At 53.5% G+C, this 19,429-nt stretch overlaps 1 protein-coding gene across 5 annotated transcripts in view; it reads left to right on the forward strand.

Annotated features, from left to right (window-relative positions):
• The window catches only part of DVL3 (dishevelled segment polarity protein 3), a 33,604-nt gene extending 14,627 nt beyond the window's left edge, over positions 1-18,977 (forward strand). The window contains exons 2-17 of one of the 5 annotated variants that reach the window (XM_063167152.1): positions 6,869-6,938; positions 10,262-10,383; positions 10,776-10,882; positions 11,458-11,593; positions 11,858-11,951; positions 12,327-12,396; positions 12,689-12,828; positions 13,026-13,102; positions 13,605-13,672; positions 14,033-14,083; positions 14,205-14,354; positions 15,073-15,204; positions 15,434-15,601; positions 16,211-16,423; positions 16,710-17,108; positions 17,558-18,977. In XM_063167152.1, coding sequence (XP_063023222.1) covers positions 6,869-6,938; positions 10,262-10,383; positions 10,776-10,882; positions 11,458-11,593; positions 11,858-11,951; positions 12,327-12,396; positions 12,689-12,828; positions 13,026-13,102; positions 13,605-13,672; positions 14,033-14,083; positions 14,205-14,354; positions 15,073-15,204; positions 15,434-15,601; positions 16,211-16,423; positions 16,710-17,108; positions 17,558-17,589 — 2,029 coding nt within the window. In that variant the 3' untranslated portion in view covers positions 17,590-18,977. Of the gene's footprint in view, positions 1-6,629; positions 6,939-7,233; positions 7,337-10,261; positions 10,384-10,775; positions 10,883-11,457; positions 11,594-11,857; positions 11,952-12,326; positions 12,397-12,688; positions 12,829-13,025; positions 13,103-13,604; positions 13,673-14,032; positions 14,084-14,204; positions 14,355-15,072; positions 15,205-15,433; positions 15,602-16,210; positions 16,424-16,709 lie in introns of those variants that run through there. The other 4 variants (XM_063167151.1, XM_063167156.1, XM_063167153.1 and 1 more) reach the window with 4 other exon arrangements.
• Positions 18,978-19,429: the final 452 nt, after the last annotated feature.

A 19,429-nucleotide genomic window follows, 5' to 3' on the forward strand; every position in this document is an offset into this window, starting at 1 on the left:
TTTTTGGTTTTTTTTTCTTCCTTTGTGAGCTGTAGGAGATGGGGGCTGTTAAGGTTACAGGAATGACCAACCTAATTGTGCACTTCTGGAATGTTGTAAGAGAAGATTGTTTATAATTTAATTCCTGGACTTTCCACTGTTGGAAAGAACGTTGCTGCTCTGTAAAGGTTTTTCCTCTTAACACTTGAGACATCTTAGTTCTTTAATCTGTTCTACTAACTTTGCATCTTTTCAGTGTGAAATTGTCATTGCTCAGTTGTCTTCTCAATCTCTGCACATCCCCTGTTTTTCATCCTGGCCATCAAGCTGTCCAACATGCTCGAGAGGTCCCCAGCCCTACCTCCCTTCTTGGTACTGACCCCTCTGATGCCAGATACAGCTTTTGTGTTTGCCACCACGTCTGTGATTTCTTCTCTCTGAGTATCCTCCCTGCAGCAAGCCCTTAGATAGGCAAGCTGTGGGACAGGACTGCCAGAAACAAGCAGTAATGGCTGCTGAGCTCCAAGCCTGCTTCCAAATCTGAGGTTCAAATCCTGTGGAAGCCTTTGTCTGTGCCTCTTGGATTTCTTCTTTCGCTGGGCTTGTATTACTCCGTCAGAGTTCTCAGGGACCTCGCTGTGGCCAGCGGATGCTGCTCAGGAGAGACCAGAGCTGGCTGAAGCTAGAAACTCGCTTGTATCCACAGCCTCAGCCAGGCTGGAGGCCACCGAGGGGAAACGAGGAGGCTGGAGCGGAGCAGCTGCGCTGGCGATGTGTGCGCAGCCGGGGGCTGACACGGCGCAGCCGTCTCCGCGGCTTGGGGTTTATGGCCTCCTTTCTCTCCTGTGCACGCTCTTGTTCCCCACCTTCCCTTCATTCCTAGGACATGACTCTGTGATATAAAATACCCTCTAATTTCCTGAGCCAGGCTGGAACTCCCCGGAGAAGGCAGCATCTGCCTGCCTGTCCCTCACCCGCCTCTGCATCCATGTTCCAGGCTGCCAGCTGCTCCCGCCGGCAAGGCAGTGGGAGGGAAACTGGGAGTGTGGCACCTTCCCAGGCAGTGGGGAGAGGGTCTGCTGGCTCCAAAGGAGGAGCTGGCGGGAGGGTAGGGATGGAGCCAGGGTTGGAGCTGAGTTTCCTTTGCTTCCTTCCCTGCTACCGGGGTTGTCCCTTCCCCTCCCCCAGCTGCATGGGAGCAGATGTGCTGCTTGTGTCAGCCCTGGCAGCCCCCTCCGCACACCCCAGCCGGGCTCCTGCACAGCCAGAGCCTCGTCCCCTCCTCCTCTTCTTCCTCCTCCTCCCCCTGGCTTGGCCCCGTGTCACTGGGGATGGCGGTGGAATCATCCGCCCACTCGGCCTGCCTCCCCTGTAACCCTCCCTCCTTCCTCCCTCCCGCAGGTCTCTTTGTTGGAAAATTCAAGGCAGATGAGTGCCGGGGAGTGCGGGGCCTGCGTGCCAGGCACTCAGCTGCAGCTTGGCCTCGGCATGTCTGCTGGCCCCGGGATGGGAAGGGGGCCGGTGAGTGCCCGGCTGCAGGGCAATTCCCTGGGCAGGGCAGCAGCACCGAGGGTCCTGGACTCGCACTCGCCTGGGCAAGGCTTGGGCTGCTTCCACATGAAAGGGGTTTTTCCTGGCCACCATTCTTAGCCATGTTCTACCCAGCCCCCAGCAGAACATTGGAACATTCAAAACCTGACAGTAAACTCAAAGCAGTCCCTCTGAAATCATCCTTAGGCAGATGTTTTCCCTGGGCTCTGGGAAAAGGAAAGGCTTGGTGAGAACCAGAGAGCCTGAACTCCTTCTGGGTCTGCTCTTTCAGGAATCACGGGCTCAGACCCCATCAGGTGGGGGCTGTTCCCAGCACATTCAGAGGATGGCTTTCCCTGCCAGCACATCCGCGGGACAGTTTCATCTCATGGCTGCCTCCCCATTCAAGCGCGGAGCAGAAACGTGGCACTGCTCACAGCTCCCCCAGAGGCTGCTCGCTCGGTGGCTTCTGACGTGTGAACCTGCGGTCGTGTCCGTGCGAGAAGTGTGACTGGAAGAGTGGTGAGAGGTGGGAGGACGAAGGCTGCAGCTAGGGCTGAGGCTGGAAAGGAATGGAGGAGGAAGGCTGCAGTTCAGGCTGAGGCTGGAAAGGAATGCAGGGCACGAATAGCTGGGATGCTGTGAGGGGTGACAGATGTGAGCAGCGCTGCAGAGATATTCCTGCTCGGCATGTGCCTGACTCCAGCACTATCAGTTTTTGCTCTGTAGAGTCTAAATATATAATCCTTTGTGCTCTGGCATCTGGGTGATAAATAGTGATAAATAATGTAGTGGCTGGAGAAGGAGGCAGAAAACTGCTCTGGGGTGGAGCTGACCCCTGGGATGTCTGGGGCAGCCGCAGGGTAATAAGAGTGAGGAGGGACCAGTTCTCAGGACAGAGGGAGCTTGTTCTCCATCAGGCATTGCAGCTGAGGCTGAATGGGCGGGTCTTGGGGTTGGTTTCCTCTGTCCCCACTGAAAGTGGAATAGTTGACTTGTGCTGAGCAGTTGGTCACCTTGACCCAGCAAATATATCACCCTGTCCCTTCAGCCACAGGCAGGGCTCTGTGTCCCTGAGCAGGCAGCATGTAGCACTGAAAATTGGCTCTGCCTGAAGTTCTCTCTAGGAATTGGATGCAGTCCAGGCTGCTGGCGACAGTATGAATGGATGCTAGTGCAGCCAGGGCAGGGTGCATGTGTGTGCACACTTGGAAGTGAGAAGACGACAACTTGCCTGCATTGGAAAGGGCTGGTGTGGGCAGCAAAGGGGGTGGGTCCCAAGGGGGCTGCCTGTATCTGACATTCATCTGGGCTGCAGGGGCTTTGGGCAGAGGCTGGCACAGAACATGCTGAAGAAGCGTTAAGCTATCAGGGTTTTAATCCATCGTCACTGCTCCTTTCCTGCTTTTCCCACTTTTCCATCTGTGCAAGAGGAATTAACACACATCCTGGGAGTGGATTAGACTGCTCAAACCGTGACCTCCTCATCTGTGCCTTCTGGGGAAGGGTAGCCTTTGTGCAGTCCCTTTGCTGGCTCTCCAGTTTTGTCAGGGATTGTGAGTGCCAGCTGCCGGGTGACGTGCTGCCTTTCAGCCCTGGGACAGCCCTTTGCTGAGCGTGTGTGACACTGGCGCAACCAGTGGGGCTGGCAGGGTGGAGCGGGCCTGCTCCCAGCTGTAGGCTTCCAGCACTGTTCATTTGCCTTTTGCTGATGCCTTGTGAGAGTGGGCAGGCCTTGTCTCCTGTTTCTGGGGACAGCTGGGGCAGCTGTTGGGACACCAGGGGGCACAGCCAGGAGCCCAGAGCGCCTGTTTCTCCAAGCCCCAGCGTGCTGCGACCTGATGGCTCTGGGGCAATGGGTCACAGCTCCGTGTCCCACCTGTGCGTCCTCTTCGATTCCCCGTGAGTTGGGGACTGGCTTGGGGACCTTTCAGATCTGTTTATAGGATTCCACTTCTGAGTAGTGTTAGATACTTATAATCTACTTACTTTTAATACATAATTTCTCTTGGTTTCACATTCTTTGTTCTTTTTTCTTTTTTGTTGGTCTCTCTCCCTACCCCCATAATTTATTCACTATCTAGTTACCTCATGTTTTAAGCATAATATGTGTCAAGCTACCTTAAATATAGGTTGGAAGGGGAACACAGTATCACAAGCTAATTGTAATATATCTTTGTATTAAATAAGAGTGCTTAAAATGTTGTCATTGGATAGAAAAGGAAATTAGCTTGTTAAAGCCTATTTTGATATTTGATTTATCAAAGATAGTAGAAATTGAATCTTCTGAATTTGCAAGTTGTTTTGATTGCAGATTCTGTGTGGAAAAAGTATTTAGGGGTCCAGTGATATTTAAAATAAAAAAAACCTAACTTTCTTTCTCCAAAGAAAAGTGATTTTGTTTTTTTACTTCTAGGGAAAAAATAAAGTTAGTGCTTCTTTGACTGTGAAGGCTAATAATGTAGCTGTTTGTGTAATGCAGGGACGTGACATTATGGCACCACTATAAAGCTTGAAATGATGTTGAAATATTATGCATGTAATTAAAAAGCAACAGTATCATTTAGTAGGCAACGTGTTTAATGTATTTCACTTTCATCTATTAGAAATCTCTGGCATAGTTTGTGATTCTTTCAGATCATTATAAACAGGCTTAAATTATGTATTTCTTTAGAAATAAGCAAACTGGTGGAAATATGTCTGCTGGAAAGGCAGTACAGCAGGAGCAGGGAGGTTGCTGGAATGTATGGAAGAACTTCCTGATACAGTGGGTGAGGGAGCCAGCTGGGGAAGGCATGCACTGGACTTGTTTGTGAACAGAGAAGAATTGAAGGGTGACATGGTGGCTGGAGGCCACCTTGTGCACACCAACCACAACGTGTTAAGAGTTTTTGATTCTCAGAGGAGTAAGGAGGAGGATCAGCAGAACTGCCACCTTGGACTTGCAGAGGGCAGACTTTGGCCTGATTAGGAACTTGTTGACAGAGTCCCTTGAGAGGCAGCCCTGAAGGGCAAAGGAGCCCAAGAAGGCTGATATTCTTCAGTAAGGAAATCTAAAAGATGCAGGAGCAGGCCGTCCCTATTGCTTGAAAGACAAGCCAGTGGGGAGGAAGAATGGCCTGGCTGAGCAGGCAACTTTGCCTCAAACTCAGGAAAAAATAAAATATTTTGCCTTTGGAAGAAGGGGGAGGCAACTCAGGAGTGCTACAAGGATGTTGTGAGGTTATGCAGGAAGAGCTAGAAGGGCCAAAGCCCAACTGGAACTTACCTGGCTACTCCTGTTAAAGACAATTAAAATGTTTTTACAAATAATGTCAGCAACAAAAGGAGGGCCAAGGAGAATGTCCATCCTTTATTGGATGTGGGGGGAAACAGTGACAAAGGGTGAGGAAATGGCTGGAGTACTTAATGTCTTCTTTGCCTCAGTCTTTAATAGCAAGATCAGCTGTTCTCAGGGTGCCCAGCCCTGTGAGCTGGGGGACAGGGACAGGGAGCAGAACGAAGCTCATGTAATCCAAGAGGAAATGGTCAGCAACCTGCTTAAACACACCAAAGTCTGTGGGGTCAGATGGGATCCACCCAAAGATACTGAGGGAGCTGGTGGAAGTGCTGACTGAGTCACTCTGTCATTTACCAGCAGTCCTGGTCAACCAGGGAGGTCCTAGGTGAATAGGAGTTGGCAAATGTGATGCCCATCTACAGGGAGGGCCAGAAAGAGAATCCAAGGGAATTACAAGCCTGTCAGCCCGACCTCAGTGCCAGGGAAGGTCATGGGGCAGATTATCTTGAGTGCCATCATGGGGCAGGTACAGAACAGCCAGGCAATCAGACCCAGCTGGCATGGGTTTTGGAAAGGCAGGTCCTGCTTGACCAGCCTGATCTCCTATGACAGTGTGGCACGGTTAGTGGATGAAGGAAAGGCTGTGGTTGTTACCTACCTGGGCTTTAGTAAAGCCTTTGACACTATTTCCCACAGCATTCTCCAGGAGAAACTGGCTGCTCATGGCTTGGACAAGTGAGCTGTTCCCTGTGTAGGAAACTGGCTGGGTGGGCTCAGGAGGGTGTCAGGAATGGAGCTGCATCCATTGGCTGCTCACAGTGGTGTTCCCCAGGACTCAGTGCTGGGGCCAGTCCTGTTTAATATCTTTATCAGTGATCTGGTCATGAGGACTGAGGGCACACTCAGTTCACAGATGACTAAGTTGGGTGGGAGTGTTGATGTGCTGGAGGGTAGGACAGCTCTGCAGAGAGATCTGGACAGTCTGGATTGATGGGCCAAGGCCAGTTGTGTGGGGTTGACAAAGCCATGTGCTTGGTCCTGCACCTGGGTCACAACCCCACACAGCTCTGCAGGGTGGGGGAAGGCAGCCTAGAAAGCTGCCTGGTGGGAAAGGACCTGAGGGTGCTGGTTGCCAGTGGCTGAACATGGGGCAGCATGTGCTCAGGTGGCCAAGAAAGTCAATGGCATTGTGGGTTGTGTCAGCAGCAGTGTGCACAGCAGGACCAGGGCAGGGACTGTCCCTCTGCTTGGGACTGGTGAGGTCACACCTTGAACCCTGTGTCCAGTTTTGTGCCCCTCACTACAAGACAGACATTGAGGTGCTGGAGTGCATCTAGAAAAGGGCAACTTTTCTTCTCCAGAACTGGGGAAGGGTCTGGAGCACAAGTCCTGTGTGGAGCAGCTGAGGGAGCTGGTGATGTTTAGTCTGGAGAAAAGGAGGCTCAGGGTGGACCATATCACTCTCTACAATTCCCTGAAAGGAGGCTGTATCCAGGTGGGGATTGGTCTCTTCTGCCAATTCTTCTGCCAAAAGGAGGCAACAGGACAAGAGGAAATTGCCTCAAGTTGTGCCAGGGGAGGTTTAGATTGGACATTAGGAACATTTCTTCACCAAAAGGGTCAAGCACTGAAACAGACTGCCCAGGGGAGTGGTGGAGTCATCATCCCTGAAGGTATTTAAAAGTTGTGTAAATGTGGCACCTGGGGACATGGTTTGGTGGTGGCCTTGGCAGTGCTTGGGTAATGGTTGGACTTGATGATCTTAAAGGTCTTTTCCAACCTAAACAATTCTATGATGTGCACCTGAATTTTGGCTTTACTGATTAAAATGTGATCTGGGGAATGAAACAGCTGTATGCACATAGAAAGGCTATTCTGTCTTTGGCTCCTCTTCAGGCTGCCAGCCATGGTTGTGGGCATAGGAACCTGTGGCCTAGCAGCAGGAGAGAGCTACCAGTTCTCTCCTGCTCCATCCCCAAGCCTGGGCTGCCTGGTGTTATATGCAAATACCCATCTGGGAGTCTCCTTTTCTTTTGAAGTCCTGAATCCAGCTCTGATTGCCTCCTCTCCCCTCTGCAGGGTGGTGAAAGAAGAGATCTCGGATGACAATGCCAAGCTTCCCTGCTTCAACGGCCGGGTGGTGTCATGGGTAAGCAAACCCCTTGCTTCAGTGTGTCTCAGCCTGTTTATGCCCTCCCTCTCTGAAAAACGTTTGAATGTGGAGTGCCAAGTAAGGCACAGGGGCTGCTCAGTACTGTTGGTGTGCTGGCTGCTCACGAAGCTGATGAGCTGGATCCCCACACTGCAGTCCCTCAGCTGGAGAGGGGGCTCTGTGCCAGGGAAGATGTGGGATACCTCCATGAAGAGCTCATGGTGACTGATGCCTGGCAGAGATCGTGGTCATGGCCTGTCCACAGCGTAACCCCTGTGCCCCTATGGCAGGGTCAGCTTCCCAAGGAAAGTCCCGCTCCAGTGACTGGTGCAAAGGGCTTAAGTGACTTTAGTGCTGGTGAAGCGGACTGGATTTGACTGCCCTGAAGACTGAAGGTACTGCCTGGGCAGCTGCAGGACAAGCTTTTCCCTCAGTACCATGCCATGCACATGCTCTGCTCCCTGCTCGCTTGCTTCCCTCTGTCCCCACGGGGACCCTCTGTTAGTGGGGGGAGAGTCTCCACAGCACATCATCCAGTTTTCCCTCTGCTGAGTTGCAGTTTGTGCTGATAAGGGTGTGTGGATCTACACCAAGACTCAAGTGCCTTTTTCCAGTGGCCTCTGAACAGTAAAATCCTCAACAAATCAAGCCAGGTCACACCTAATTCTGCTTCTATCCCTGCACCAAACAGTGACGGGGCAGGCAGGTACCCCCCTGCCGCTGGGATTCCAGCCAGGGGAGCAGGGTGCAGGCTGGAGCAGGAGGAAAGGCTGTGCTGGGCTCCCGCACAAAGAGCCGGGGCCCGACGCCTGCCATCCTCCCTCTAGCGGTTATCCAGGCCCTTTGGAAATCAGCTGTGGCCACCACACATTCCTCTGCATCCATCCCGCTGCTGCTGCTGCATCTGCCCCAAGATGTCCCACCACCCCACCCTTCCAGCTGCTCTTTGCTTTCATCTGCCCTATGTGGAGTTCCAGAGTCTCTGAATCCATTCCAGTGCTCCATTTTTATCTGGTGTGCTTTTCCTTGTGATCCTTGTGTCCATGTAGCTGCTGGCTTTCCTTGCAGGAGCTCTTTGATTGTTCAGTGTGTGAGATCTGGTGTGAGTCTGTCTGGTGTGACCACCCTGCTGCTGCTCTGCTGGGCTGGATCCTTACAGGGAACTTGTGCCCAGAGTGAGCATCACTAGCAGCTCTTGTGCATGAAGGGTAATGGCAGTCCCAGAGGCCTTTGTGCATCTGATGATCCCTTTTTCTACCTCTGCTGGGAGTCTCCTAGTTCATGGGTGGTTTGGGGGCTGAGAGGGGAGCACTTGCTTTGCTGCTTGTGACAGAGAGGCTGGGATGATGCTATTTTAGGAATTCAGTACTAATTTTAGCAACAGGGAAATACAGGGGCTTGAATCCAAGTGAGTATTTCCTGACAGTGTAAGAGGCAGGAAAAGTGCAGGATTGTTATCAAAACCTTCCTGGGAGGAAATCCCAGCCTTGGGAGTGTTAGAGAAAGATAGCATCAATCCTGCCTGCTAGGGAGCACCCTCCACTCTCTTCACTGCTGTTTGACAGCTGCCTGTGGCTAGTTCCCTCTGTCCAGATCTATTTGCTTGATGTTGCCTTAAGATTTTCAAACATGAAGTGTTATAAGACTTTTCCCTAGGCAATGCTGGCCACTTCCAGCATCTTTTCTACCCTGTGTTCCCGGGCAGTGGCTACCAGATTTGGGATGTGGCCCTTAGGGAGGGGGATGTATCCTGGGAAGACAAGTCACCAGGAAGGTGCCAGGAGCAGAGCCAGGCGTGTGCCTGGGCCTTGCTGGAGGGAGGGAAGCTGACCTGAGTGTGAGATGAGCTGCTTAGACAGTTGTGAGAGCAGGAGCCGTTGGGCTTGTCCTGGGGCTTGTGGGACGGGCTCTGCAGCTTTTGGCACCTGAGGCTGCTCTCTGCCCTGTCTGCTGCCTTGGCTCTGGCTTTTTCAAGGCTGCCCTGTCTTCCTTGCCCCAGCTACATCCCTGTCTTTGTTTCCAGTATCTCTCACAGTAGACCTCCCATCTGCTACTGGGAGGTAATGATGATCTGTGGGGTCCATACCCCTCTTATGAGGGTTTCCCCATTTCCTGAAGGTGGGCAGGGCACAGCTCATCCATCAGTGATGCTGGAAGCACTCAAGACCTGTATAAATTCTATCATCTATGTTGGCATCTCCTCTTGGCTCCATGCAGATGTGGTTCCCTCACCAGCAAGCAGTAGTGCTGCCTCTGAATTTACACTGGGTATTATGGTTTGGACAGGAGCTATCTGCTTTTTTCCAGCTTATGTTTCATATTTTGTCTGTTCTGAGCAACAATGGGTATCCCTCACCTCTGTTAGACCTCTTCTCTGGAGGTCCTGAATGCTTCTGTCAAGGAAGAGGCTTTTTTGTTGCTTACTTGTTTGATCCTATTGGGATTAGCCCAGTTCATTACAGCTTGAAAGTAAGGGAGAGTGCAAATTTGGACAGGGAGCACTATTGGGGAGCAGCTCATTTGGACTGTCCTCTCTTTCATTCCACTGGTGAGCCCATGGCCCCTGGGAGAGTCTCCAACTCATTCCCTGAGCCCTGAAGTTGATGGTTTATTATAGAGCCAGAATGATGGTGTGCTGGTGTGCCTGAGCTGCTCCACAGCATGGCTGGCATAAAGAGTCTCTAGGGTTTAACCCTTTCTTGAGTTTCTGCACTGGGGAATCCATTGAGCATCCCAGAGATTGGCTGAAGGTTGTGCTCAAGCTGAACACAGCATGAAAGTTTGTGAAGAACATATGGAAGCCAGAAAAAGCCTGTTTCAAGAGTATTTCAAAGCCAGCCTTGGCCCTGAGCTCTGTTACCCCCAGCTTCTGAGGGTTGTGAAGGTGAAAGTCCTGCTGAGTCCCACAGCTTGAAGGCAGAAGTGTAGAGGCTGCTAGAGCTGAGGAAAGGAATGACTGGTAACTGCCTTTCCCAGTGTGAGAGCTGGGGGAATCCAGTCCCTGCTGCAGGATGTGTGCTGAAGGTTACCTGAGTGTGTGGTGTGGGTGTGCAGGTGATGTCAGAGTGTCCAAGCTCAGCTGTCACCCACCCAGGCTTCACTGCTGGGTCAGGAGTTCCTGAGCCACAAATAGCCAGTGTCTGGGAAGGCCTTGGGGGGAAATGCTGCTACATGCTTGGCCTGTTCCATACCTGCTCCTGGGCATCTGCTGTTGCCAACTGCCAGAAATGAGATTCTGGGCCAGGCAGGCTTCTGGCCAGCTCCTTTGGCCACTCTTATAAATGTTCCTCAGTTTCCTTTTCTGTTTCTCATGCCTCCAGCTGGTGTCTGCAGAGGGCTCCCACTCAGATGCTGGCTCGGTCTGTGCCGATAACCAGACAGAGCTGCCGCCCTCCATGGAGCGCACAGGAGGCATTGGAGACTCCAGGCCCCCCTCTTTCCAGTAAGTTACACAGACATCTGTTCTGGTTTCAAGGGCCACATGGTGCATTTGCTGTAATCCAGACCAGTATCCCAGACCAGCCTGGAATACTCTTACCCAAACTGTCAGGGATGACAGCCAGCAAGAGGGGAGGAGAGTGGGGCTGAGAGCTGATTTGAAGTGGAGCTGTGTTATTTAACAAACAAGGGCATGCTGAAAATAATGCAGGGAAAGAGCCAGCACAGCATCCCTAGTCCTTTGACCTGCACTTGTAGATGTGCTGTGGTTGTTCCTGTCCCTCAAGAAGAAGACAGCTGGTGGCTGGAACCTTGTGTAGGTCAGGCCAGAGGTAGAGACAGCCGTGTGAAGTTGTTCCGTGTTGAACATATTTGTTTGCTTTTATCTCATCACAGCCCTAACACTGGGGGGAGTCGAGAAAACTTGGACAATGAGACAGAGACAGACTCGGTGGTGTCATCACAGAGGGAACGACCTCGTCGGACAGATGGGCCCGAGCATGGTGAGTGTTGGTAACATAGTGAGTGCTCTGCAAGGGCATGGCTGGGGCATGGTGGCAGCACCAGCTCCAGACTTGGGGCAGCTTTCTCTGCTCTGCAGAACCTTTCCAGCTCAAAAGGGCTATTCTGTAGCTTTTAGGAGGGCCATAGCCTCATGTTAGAGGTAGGAACTAATACCTGTGTTACATCAGAGCTTGGTGTTGAACCCTTTGGGGTCAAGGGAGATATTTCCTGTAGAAGCCCCAAGAGCTGGAGACAGTTGTGCCTTTGTCTTCCTAGCTGAGAAGCAGAGTGAGCTTTAGCCTTGCCACTTGTGCTGCTTCTTGCTTTACCAAGGAAACAGCTGCAAGTCTTCCACAAGTTTAGCAGCATTGTTCCTACTGGGCCATCAGCCTCTTCCTATCCTAGTTATAGAAGAGGTATCCCATAGGAGGTGGATCTGATCCCAGGGTAGACTGGGAGTTATTTGGCACTAGATGGGATTGACTGATGGCCTGATTTGTTCTGAGGAGATTGCTGTGAGCCCTGCATAGGGGAAGGCTTTCTCTCAAGCCCACTGACTCTTGTCTTTTCACAGCACCCAGGGTGAATGGGACAGTGAAGGGAGAGCGGCGCCGAGACCTGGGTGGGTACGAGAGCTCCTCCACACTCATGAGCAGCGAGCTGGAGACCACCAGCTTCTTCGATTCAGATGAAGATGACTCCACCAGCAGGTAGGAGAGCTTGGGTCTTGGGGAAAACACTAATATCCCCCTGACTCTCAGAATAGAGAGATGCCTTTGCAGGGCTGAGTAGTCCTGGGCTCAGACCTGCTTCCATCTCACCCAGCAGACCCCTCTGCCATTGTCTGTCCCCCATGTGCATGTTCTCCCCTCTGCCCCTGCAGTCCTCTATTCCCTGTGCCATTTCCATGGCTCTCTTTCTGCCAGAGCCACCACTATGGCAGCAGAAGAGCTGACTCTTGCTTTTGCCTGCAGGTTTAGCAGTTCAACAGAGCAAAGCAGTGCTTCCCGTCTAATGAGGAGGCACAAGCGCCGCCGGAGGAAACAGAAGGCTCCACGCATTGAACGGGTACCAGGGAGGGATTGGGTATCCTGGGGAGGGCACTGCAGGGCAGGGTGGGCTCACAGGGATTCAGCTGGTTTTGCTGTGGGCATGGCTTTGGTCAAGTGTCCAAGTGCTGAGACTTCAAAAAGTGCTGTGAACCTTTTCCAAGTCAATGTAGCCTCAAGAGCTGGGACCACAGGCCTTGTCCCAGATGTAGAGAGGTCGTAAGGACCATGGCTGTTCTCTGGATCTGCAAAGCTCCCAGCATAAGACTGGAGTTGTGGGTGGTGGCAGTGGTGGCACAAGGAGAGGCGGGAAGGAAAGGACAAGTGGAGGAAGCTAGAGCTGGGAATGTTACTGAGGCACAGGAGGACAACTCGTGTTTTCCTTACATTGCAGTCCTCGTCCTTCAGCAGCATCACAGACTCCACCATGTCCCTGAACATCATCACGGTCACGCTGAATATGGGTGAGTGGGAGGTGTGCATGGAGCCTGCAGTCCTTCCAGAGCAAGACTGGGTCATGGAGAGGGAACTGGGGGGGGGGCAAAGAGAACACATGGGGGAGGAGTGAAAAGATGGATTCTGTAGGAGATTGACTTCTCTTGTAGAAATTGTCTCTCAAGAGTTTGTGTGTCCCAGGACATCTCTCTGGAACAGGGGTGCTAATCACCACCATTAGGATGTAGTTTTTCTGAGGTTAGGTCTGCTCATGCTTGATGCATTGGAGTGACTTATTTCTTTCTCTTTTCATCCCTGCAGAGAAATACAACTTTCTGGGCATTTCTATTGTGGGACAGAGCAATGAGCGTGGGGATGGAGGCATTTATATTGGCTCTATCATGAAGGGAGGCGCTGTGGCAGCTGATGGCAGGATTGAGCCAGGAGACATGCTCTTGCAGGTACTTCACACCCACATATCTCCATCTTTGGACCTGGGAAAGCAGTAAGAAAAGACCCAGAAGCCTCCCTGTGAACTTTGGCAGGCTAAACCCAGGAAGTCATGCTTGGAAGAGGGAAGCTGAGTCACTGCTGAGCTGAGTGGGAAGCTCAGCCTCTGGTCACATCTCTGGGACTCACCTTTTTGTGTTTTTTGTAGGTAAATGACATCAACTTTGAGAACATGAGCAATGATGATGCTGTGCGGGTGCTGAGGGAGATCGTGCACAAGCCGGGGTGAGTACTTGGGTTGTTCCTTCCATCCAGAGGTATCTGCCCAGTTTGTGCTTGGAGTGTGTGAGTCGTATCTTTCAGGCACCTCTGCCAGTGCCTCTGCACAATCTCAGAACTTAGGTGTTTGGTGTTGCTTTGATTCCTGGGTTTTCATGTCCAATGACATGAAAGAATTGCAGCCAATGGAATTGCAGGGAATTGGGGTCTGTGCCCCTTTTTTTGTGGGGATGCCCTGTTGCTGCTCATTGCGGGGCAGTTGGACTGGATGACCTTTAAAGATCCTTTCCAAAACAAATTTTGCTGTGATTCTCTGATTCTATTTGGGTCATCAGTCACATCATTTTGTTCATGTCAGTAGGGGAAACCTGTAGCTGGAGGGGAACAAAGTCACTATACTAGCAGCTTCTCCCTGTCTCCCAGGAGAGAGCTGGCACACAGCATCCACTCATCATGCAGGGGTTTGTGTTACTGTGCTCTGGTTCTAACTCTCACCTTTTTGTTGCAGGCCCATCACCCTGACAGTGGCCAAGTGCTGGGACCCCAGTCCGCGGGGCTGCTTCTCGTTACCCAGGAGTAAGTGGATAGCTGACCCACCCTTAGTGCTGGTGCCCAGCTCATGTGAGAGCCCTGCCTTAAGCACTTACTTGGTTGTTGTCTCGTTCCTTCCCTATGTGTGTGATTCCATGGGGCACTGAATTGGGGTTTGATGGGGTTTCAGCTCTCCATTTTGGAGGCTGCTATGTCATATTTCCAAACCAAAATGCCCATAAGCCCAGCCCTTCTTCCCACATCACGCTGGGGACGCGTTTCACTGGGGCAGGGAGGTCACTTGGCTTGGGGCGCCAGAGGAAAGAGAAACCCCCCTAAAGCCATAGGGGGATCTCTCCCTCTGCACCTCTCCTGCTGACCCTCCCTCTCTTCTTTCTCTCCCAGTTGCTCCCCAGCGGATCTGGGCTGGGCCAGACTCTCCATGCTCCGATCCGGGTGAGTCCCGGCAAATACTGGGGATGGAATGGGCTGTGCTGCGTCCCTGTCCCTCCCTAGAGGTTGTTTTGATGAGCTGATAATTTCTTACAGCTGCTGACAGCCTCTTTTTTCCTTGCAGGTGAGCCCATCCGGCCCATCGACCCGGCAGCCTGGGTGTCTCACACGGCAGCGATGACTGGCACCTACCCAGCGTACGGTATGAGTCCATCCATGAGCACAATCACTTCCACCAGCTCCTCCATCACCAGCTCCATCCCAGAGACCGAACGTAAGTCCTTGTGCCTCCGTGCTGCACCCGCTGCACGGCCCCCTCACCTTCACTCTGCAGTGAAGGGAGCAATACATCTGCCTGGGGACAGCAGGCAGATCTGCCCTGCCAAGGGACTGGGAGGGAGGCAGCTCTTGCTGGGCCGGCACTTTGATCAGTGGAAGTTCTGCCTGGGAGAATTAGCATGTTTTTAAGCCTTCTCTGTGAGGAGAGTAGAGGAGCCTGGCTGCAATCAGGAGCTGTGGCAGGTGTAGAGGAAAGGCTGAGACTAGTTAGGGGTTGGCTGCTGAGAATGTGGAGCCAGAGGGATTCAGCATGTCCCTGGAGCAATTGAGGGCTCCTCCCAGACAGCAGAAAAGAGCCTTGTGGCAGGGCAGGGTCCTGCTGAACACAGGCTTCTTGGTTGCTTTTTGAAGGTTTGGGATGATTTGGTATGTAGAGCCCTGAAGCAAGGGTCTGCAGAGCTTGGGTGAGGCAACAATGCAAGAGTTTGTTTTAAGTTTGTGACTCTTGCCTGGGCTTTGCCCAAGGGGAAACTGCTAACATGTGAAGGACAACATGGGAAGGCTGGAAGGGAGGTACCACTGCATGTACCCCGAGGCTGTCTGCGATGTATTGTTCCCTAACCCATTCCTCCCGTGTGTGATGCTTCCATGTGGCCCTCTTGTCTCTTCTGCTCTCTCTCACCTCTGCCTGCCTTCCTTCATCCACACCACAGGCCTCGATGACTTTCACCTGTCCATCCACAGTGACATGGCCACCATTGTCAAAGCCATGGCCTCACCAGAGTCAGGCTTGGAGGTGCGTGACCGCATGTGGCTGAAGATCACCATCCCCAATGCCTTCATTGGTAAGAGACTGTGCTGCCTGCAGCAGAGGCAGGGGCTGGGGAATGGGTGGCCAGTTTTCAGGCAGATGTCCAAGGGAGCATCTTTGTCACCATAAACAAACTGTTGACTAGGCAGGAGTCAGAAATTGAACCTTTTGACCCACTTTGTTTTTGCTCCAGCATGGCTCACTGCCTCAAGGGCTGCCATCTTCCTCTCTCTTGCCAAATTTAACTCTGTATTTGGTGGCAGGTTCGGATGTGGTAGATTGGCTCTATCACCATGTGGAGGGCTTTACAGACCGCCGTGAGTCCCGCAAATACGCCAGCAACCTGCTCAAGGCTGGCTACATCCGACACACCGTGAACAAGATCACCTTCTCAGAGCAGTGCTACTACATCTTCGGGGACCTCTGTGGAAGTATGGCTCTTGGTGTGGGTGGGAGGGAGAGGATGGAGGGGTAGTGGTCCTGGAGAGCCCTGCTGGCACCATGGGGACACACCTACAGCATTGCCATCGGGCTAGGCCCCTTGTTCTACAGACTCTGTTAAGGGAGTGATTAAGAGTATCCCAGCTCCCTTGTCCTACTGCTGAGGTAGTGAAGTTGGAAGCAGCATTGACAGTGTCACCTACTATGTGATCTTTTCTTCTGGACAGTCATAGCAGAGTCTTAGTCTTTACTGACTGTCTCCAGGCTCTGAATTTTAGTGCTGGCAAGGGGTTGGTGCTGAGGGTTGGCTGCTCAGATAAAATGGGGGAAGGAATTGGCAGGGTGAGCTGTAGCTCTCATGTAATCCTTTCCCAGCAAGCTGGTCTCTGTATTAGAGTGGCAGCTTGGACTCCCACAGCCTGGCAGTTGTACAGCCAGGAAGCCCAAATGGTGGCATTGACTAGCGGAGAGAGTGCCAAATTCTTGTGTCTCCTTGTGTATCCTGTCCTTGTCCATCAGCAAGAATGGACAGAAAGCTGCTTCACCACACATGGTTGTTTTTCTGCTTGGATTAACCCCTGTTTTCTGCTTTCTTGCAGACATGGCTAATCTGTCTCTTCATGATCATGATGGCTCCAGCGGTGCCTCTGATCAGGACACTTTGGCTCCGCTCCCCCACCCAGGAGCCGCACCCTGGCCTATGGCCTTCCCATATCAGTATCCACCACCTCATCCATACAACCCCCATCCTGGCTTCCCTGACCCAGGCTACAGCTACGGAGGGGGCAGTGCAGGCAGTCAGCACAGTGAAGGTGAGTGAAAAGGACTAAAATATGCCTGTAGGCGGGCAGATGTCCTGTTCGGTACAGGGCAGCAGCAGGAAAGGGCCGCTTAGGCAAGGCCCTCTGTGGGGGAAGCCAGGGTAGAAGCTGTCTCACAAGGGTCGTGGGACTCTGCTGAAGGGAGACAGAGAGCACAGACCGTGCTGGGGCCTGGCTGTGCTGGGGCATGCTGCAATCCTCCCTTGGCTAGGGAGATCCGTCTGTTCTTCCTGACTGGTCCGAGCTGGCACCTAACCTTGCCTCACGTGCTTCGCAGGGAGCCGGAGCAGCGGTTCCAATCGCAGTGGCAGCGAGAGGAGGAAGGAGAGAGAGAAGACCGGGGAGTCGAAGTCAGGCGGCAGCGGGAGCGAGTCGGACCACACCACGAGGAGCAGCATGCGGCGCGAGCGTGCGGCCAGCGAGCGCTCGGTGCCGGCCAGCCAGCACAGCCAGCGCAGCCAGCACTCCCTGGCGCACAGCATCCGCAGCCACCACAGCCAGCAGTCGTACGGCCCGCCCGGCCTCCCCCCTCTCTTCAGCCCCCCCATGTTGCTGATGCCTCCACCGCCGTCAGCCATGGGGCCCCCCGGGGCGCCGCCGGGCCGTGACCTGGCCTCTGTGCCCCCCGAACTGACAGCCAGTAGACAGTCCTTCCGAATGGCCATGGGCAACCCCAGTGAGTTCTTTGTGGATGTAATGTGAAGCGCCCATCCCCTGTCTGTCTGCTGTCCCTCCTTCCCCCTTCTATCCCTGTCGTTTGTTTCCTAGGACCAGCCCTGGCTTCACCCCTTGTTTTTTTGGGGTTTTTTTTTGTTTCTTTTTTTTTGTCTTGATAACGAAAAGAAAAAAAGGGAAAAAAAATAAATGGAACTAAACCTTGATTCTAATCCCTCCTCGAGCGGGGTGGACAGGCCTGGCAGGCCTGCTGGGTGCTGTCAGCCCATCCTGCCCCCAGACTTGTGTATTTCCGATGGTAATTCCCTCCTGCCATCCTCTCTAACCCCATTAATCCGCATCCGTCCCAGCACCCTGTGCTGCTTGCCCGTGTGTCACTGCTGCCTCAGTCCTTTCACCCTAAACATCTCTTCTTTCTTTTCACCCTTTTGTGTTTCTTCTATCAAGCAGCAAAGAATTACGGGGTGTTTGACTTTCTCTGAGCCTGCCGCCCGTGGGGGGGAGAGCTGGAGCATGGCGTGGCCCGACAGCAGGACACGGAGCTCCAGGGGCGCTGGGCACGCATGGCGCTGAAGATGGCTTCTTTCCTCCCCCTCGCGGAAGATGCCCTGCCCTGCCCTTCCCACAGCCCTGAGAAGGGAGCTGGGACCAGCCTTACATATGTATTTTAAATCCCGTTGTAGTTGCCTTTTGGCTAATGCATGAATGTTCCAGGGCTTCAGTGCCTCCAGGGAGTGGAGAGATGCTGCCACTTCCCTCTTGCCTCCCTTCTCTTGCCCACATATTGGGCCAGGTCCAAGCCTGACACTGACCCATGGCAGGACCCTCCTTCACCTTGGCCAGGTCTCATGGCTGGGGCTGTACCTCAGCCCAGAGAGGCGGTGATTGCCTGTGCACAGTCTCTTGCGTGACTCAGTGCCCTACACCTGCCCTGGGGTTCTTTGGGGGGATTTAAGGGCAGAGCTCTGCTCCTTCCATCCTGCTCTTTGCCCTCCTGCCTGCAATGTGCTGCTGCCTGTCCTGTTTGTAGGGGCTGTCCCGTGCCTGGGGCTGGCGGTGGCAGCTGTGGCCTTCTCCCTCCTGCTGTCGCGCTGCTGCTCAGCTATGTGGTACCTTCAGGACTAAGATAGAAGGCGAGGGTGGGGCACAACTGGTTCACTTTCATGCTTTGGAGAAACGTGGAGGTCCCCTGTATTTGCCCTCTGAAGGGCCTGAGTCTGTCTTCTCCTCTGCCCAGTGCTGCTGGCCTGGCTGCTGGGAGGGACAAACCCCGGGGACAGCCCCACTCCCTCTGGTCTGTGAGCAACACGAGCTCTCCAGGGATGAGACTGCAGCCTGAACCATGGCCTCTGGGCTCAGTGCCCACAGGTGTGCTGGGACAGTCGAGTCTGTTTGCTCCAGTGCTCCCTACCTTTCTTCCTTCCACTTCTGGGTACGTGGAGACATGCCTGGGGCTGGGGCAGCCCTTTCCCCATGCCCATGGCCGAGCACGGTACAGTATGGACACGTCGACCCTGCCGCTGTTGGTGCTGGCGCCCCGGCGCCCTCTCCTCCTGCCACGCCGTGGCTTTCTCTACAAGCATCGCCTCCTTTGGTCTTTCTTGTGTTCACAGTTTTTATACGATGGAGTTGAATTGTATTTTGCTCCCTGGGAGTCTGCATTGCCCCTGCAGCCCCCCTGCCAGCTCTCACATGCCATCCGTTCATTTCCCTGACTCCCTAAAGCCTCTCCTTCCCTCAGCCCGCTGGAGTCAGACTGTCCCCAGTAGCCTCCCCGGCCACTGCGCACCCCTTGCCCTGCCCTACCCACTGGGTTTTATAAAACAACACCAATCTCCTTGTTTTTATTTATAAACATAGTTTTATTGGACTTCTGCCTCGTGTCGTTCGTTTATTCTTTTTCCCCCAGCCTCCTCCATCCTCCTGCCTTTCGCTCTACAGGAGATCCCAGCAGGATGAGGGCAGCCTGTGTCAGTGTGCCGGCTGTCTTTTCCCGGGATGTCGAGGGCGGCTGCGGGCTGAGTTTCTCCGGAGCAGGGTCTGGGCGGGGGCTCTCGGGGTTCCCTGGGTGGGTCCCCGTTTCCAGCGGCAGCACGGCGGGGAGAACCAGGGGCCGGTCCGACCGCGGGCGCCGGCCCTTGGCGCAGCAGTGCGGGGCGAGGGAGCGGGGATGCCTGGGCGCGGGGCCAGCCAGAGCTAGCGGCCCTCTGGAAGGGCGCGGCGAGCTCAGGACTCCGCAGGGCGAGCGCGGCCTCCTGCCCGGGCCAGCCGCCCGCTGAGCGCGGCTGCCATGCTGTCCCCGCCCAGCCAGAGACTACAACT

Source organism: Melospiza melodia, chromosome 12 (genome assembly GCF_035770615.1).
Source record: "Melospiza melodia melodia isolate bMelMel2 chromosome 12, bMelMel2.pri, whole genome shotgun sequence".
Lineage (NCBI taxonomy): Eukaryota > Metazoa > Chordata > Aves > Passeriformes > Passerellidae > Melospiza > Melospiza melodia.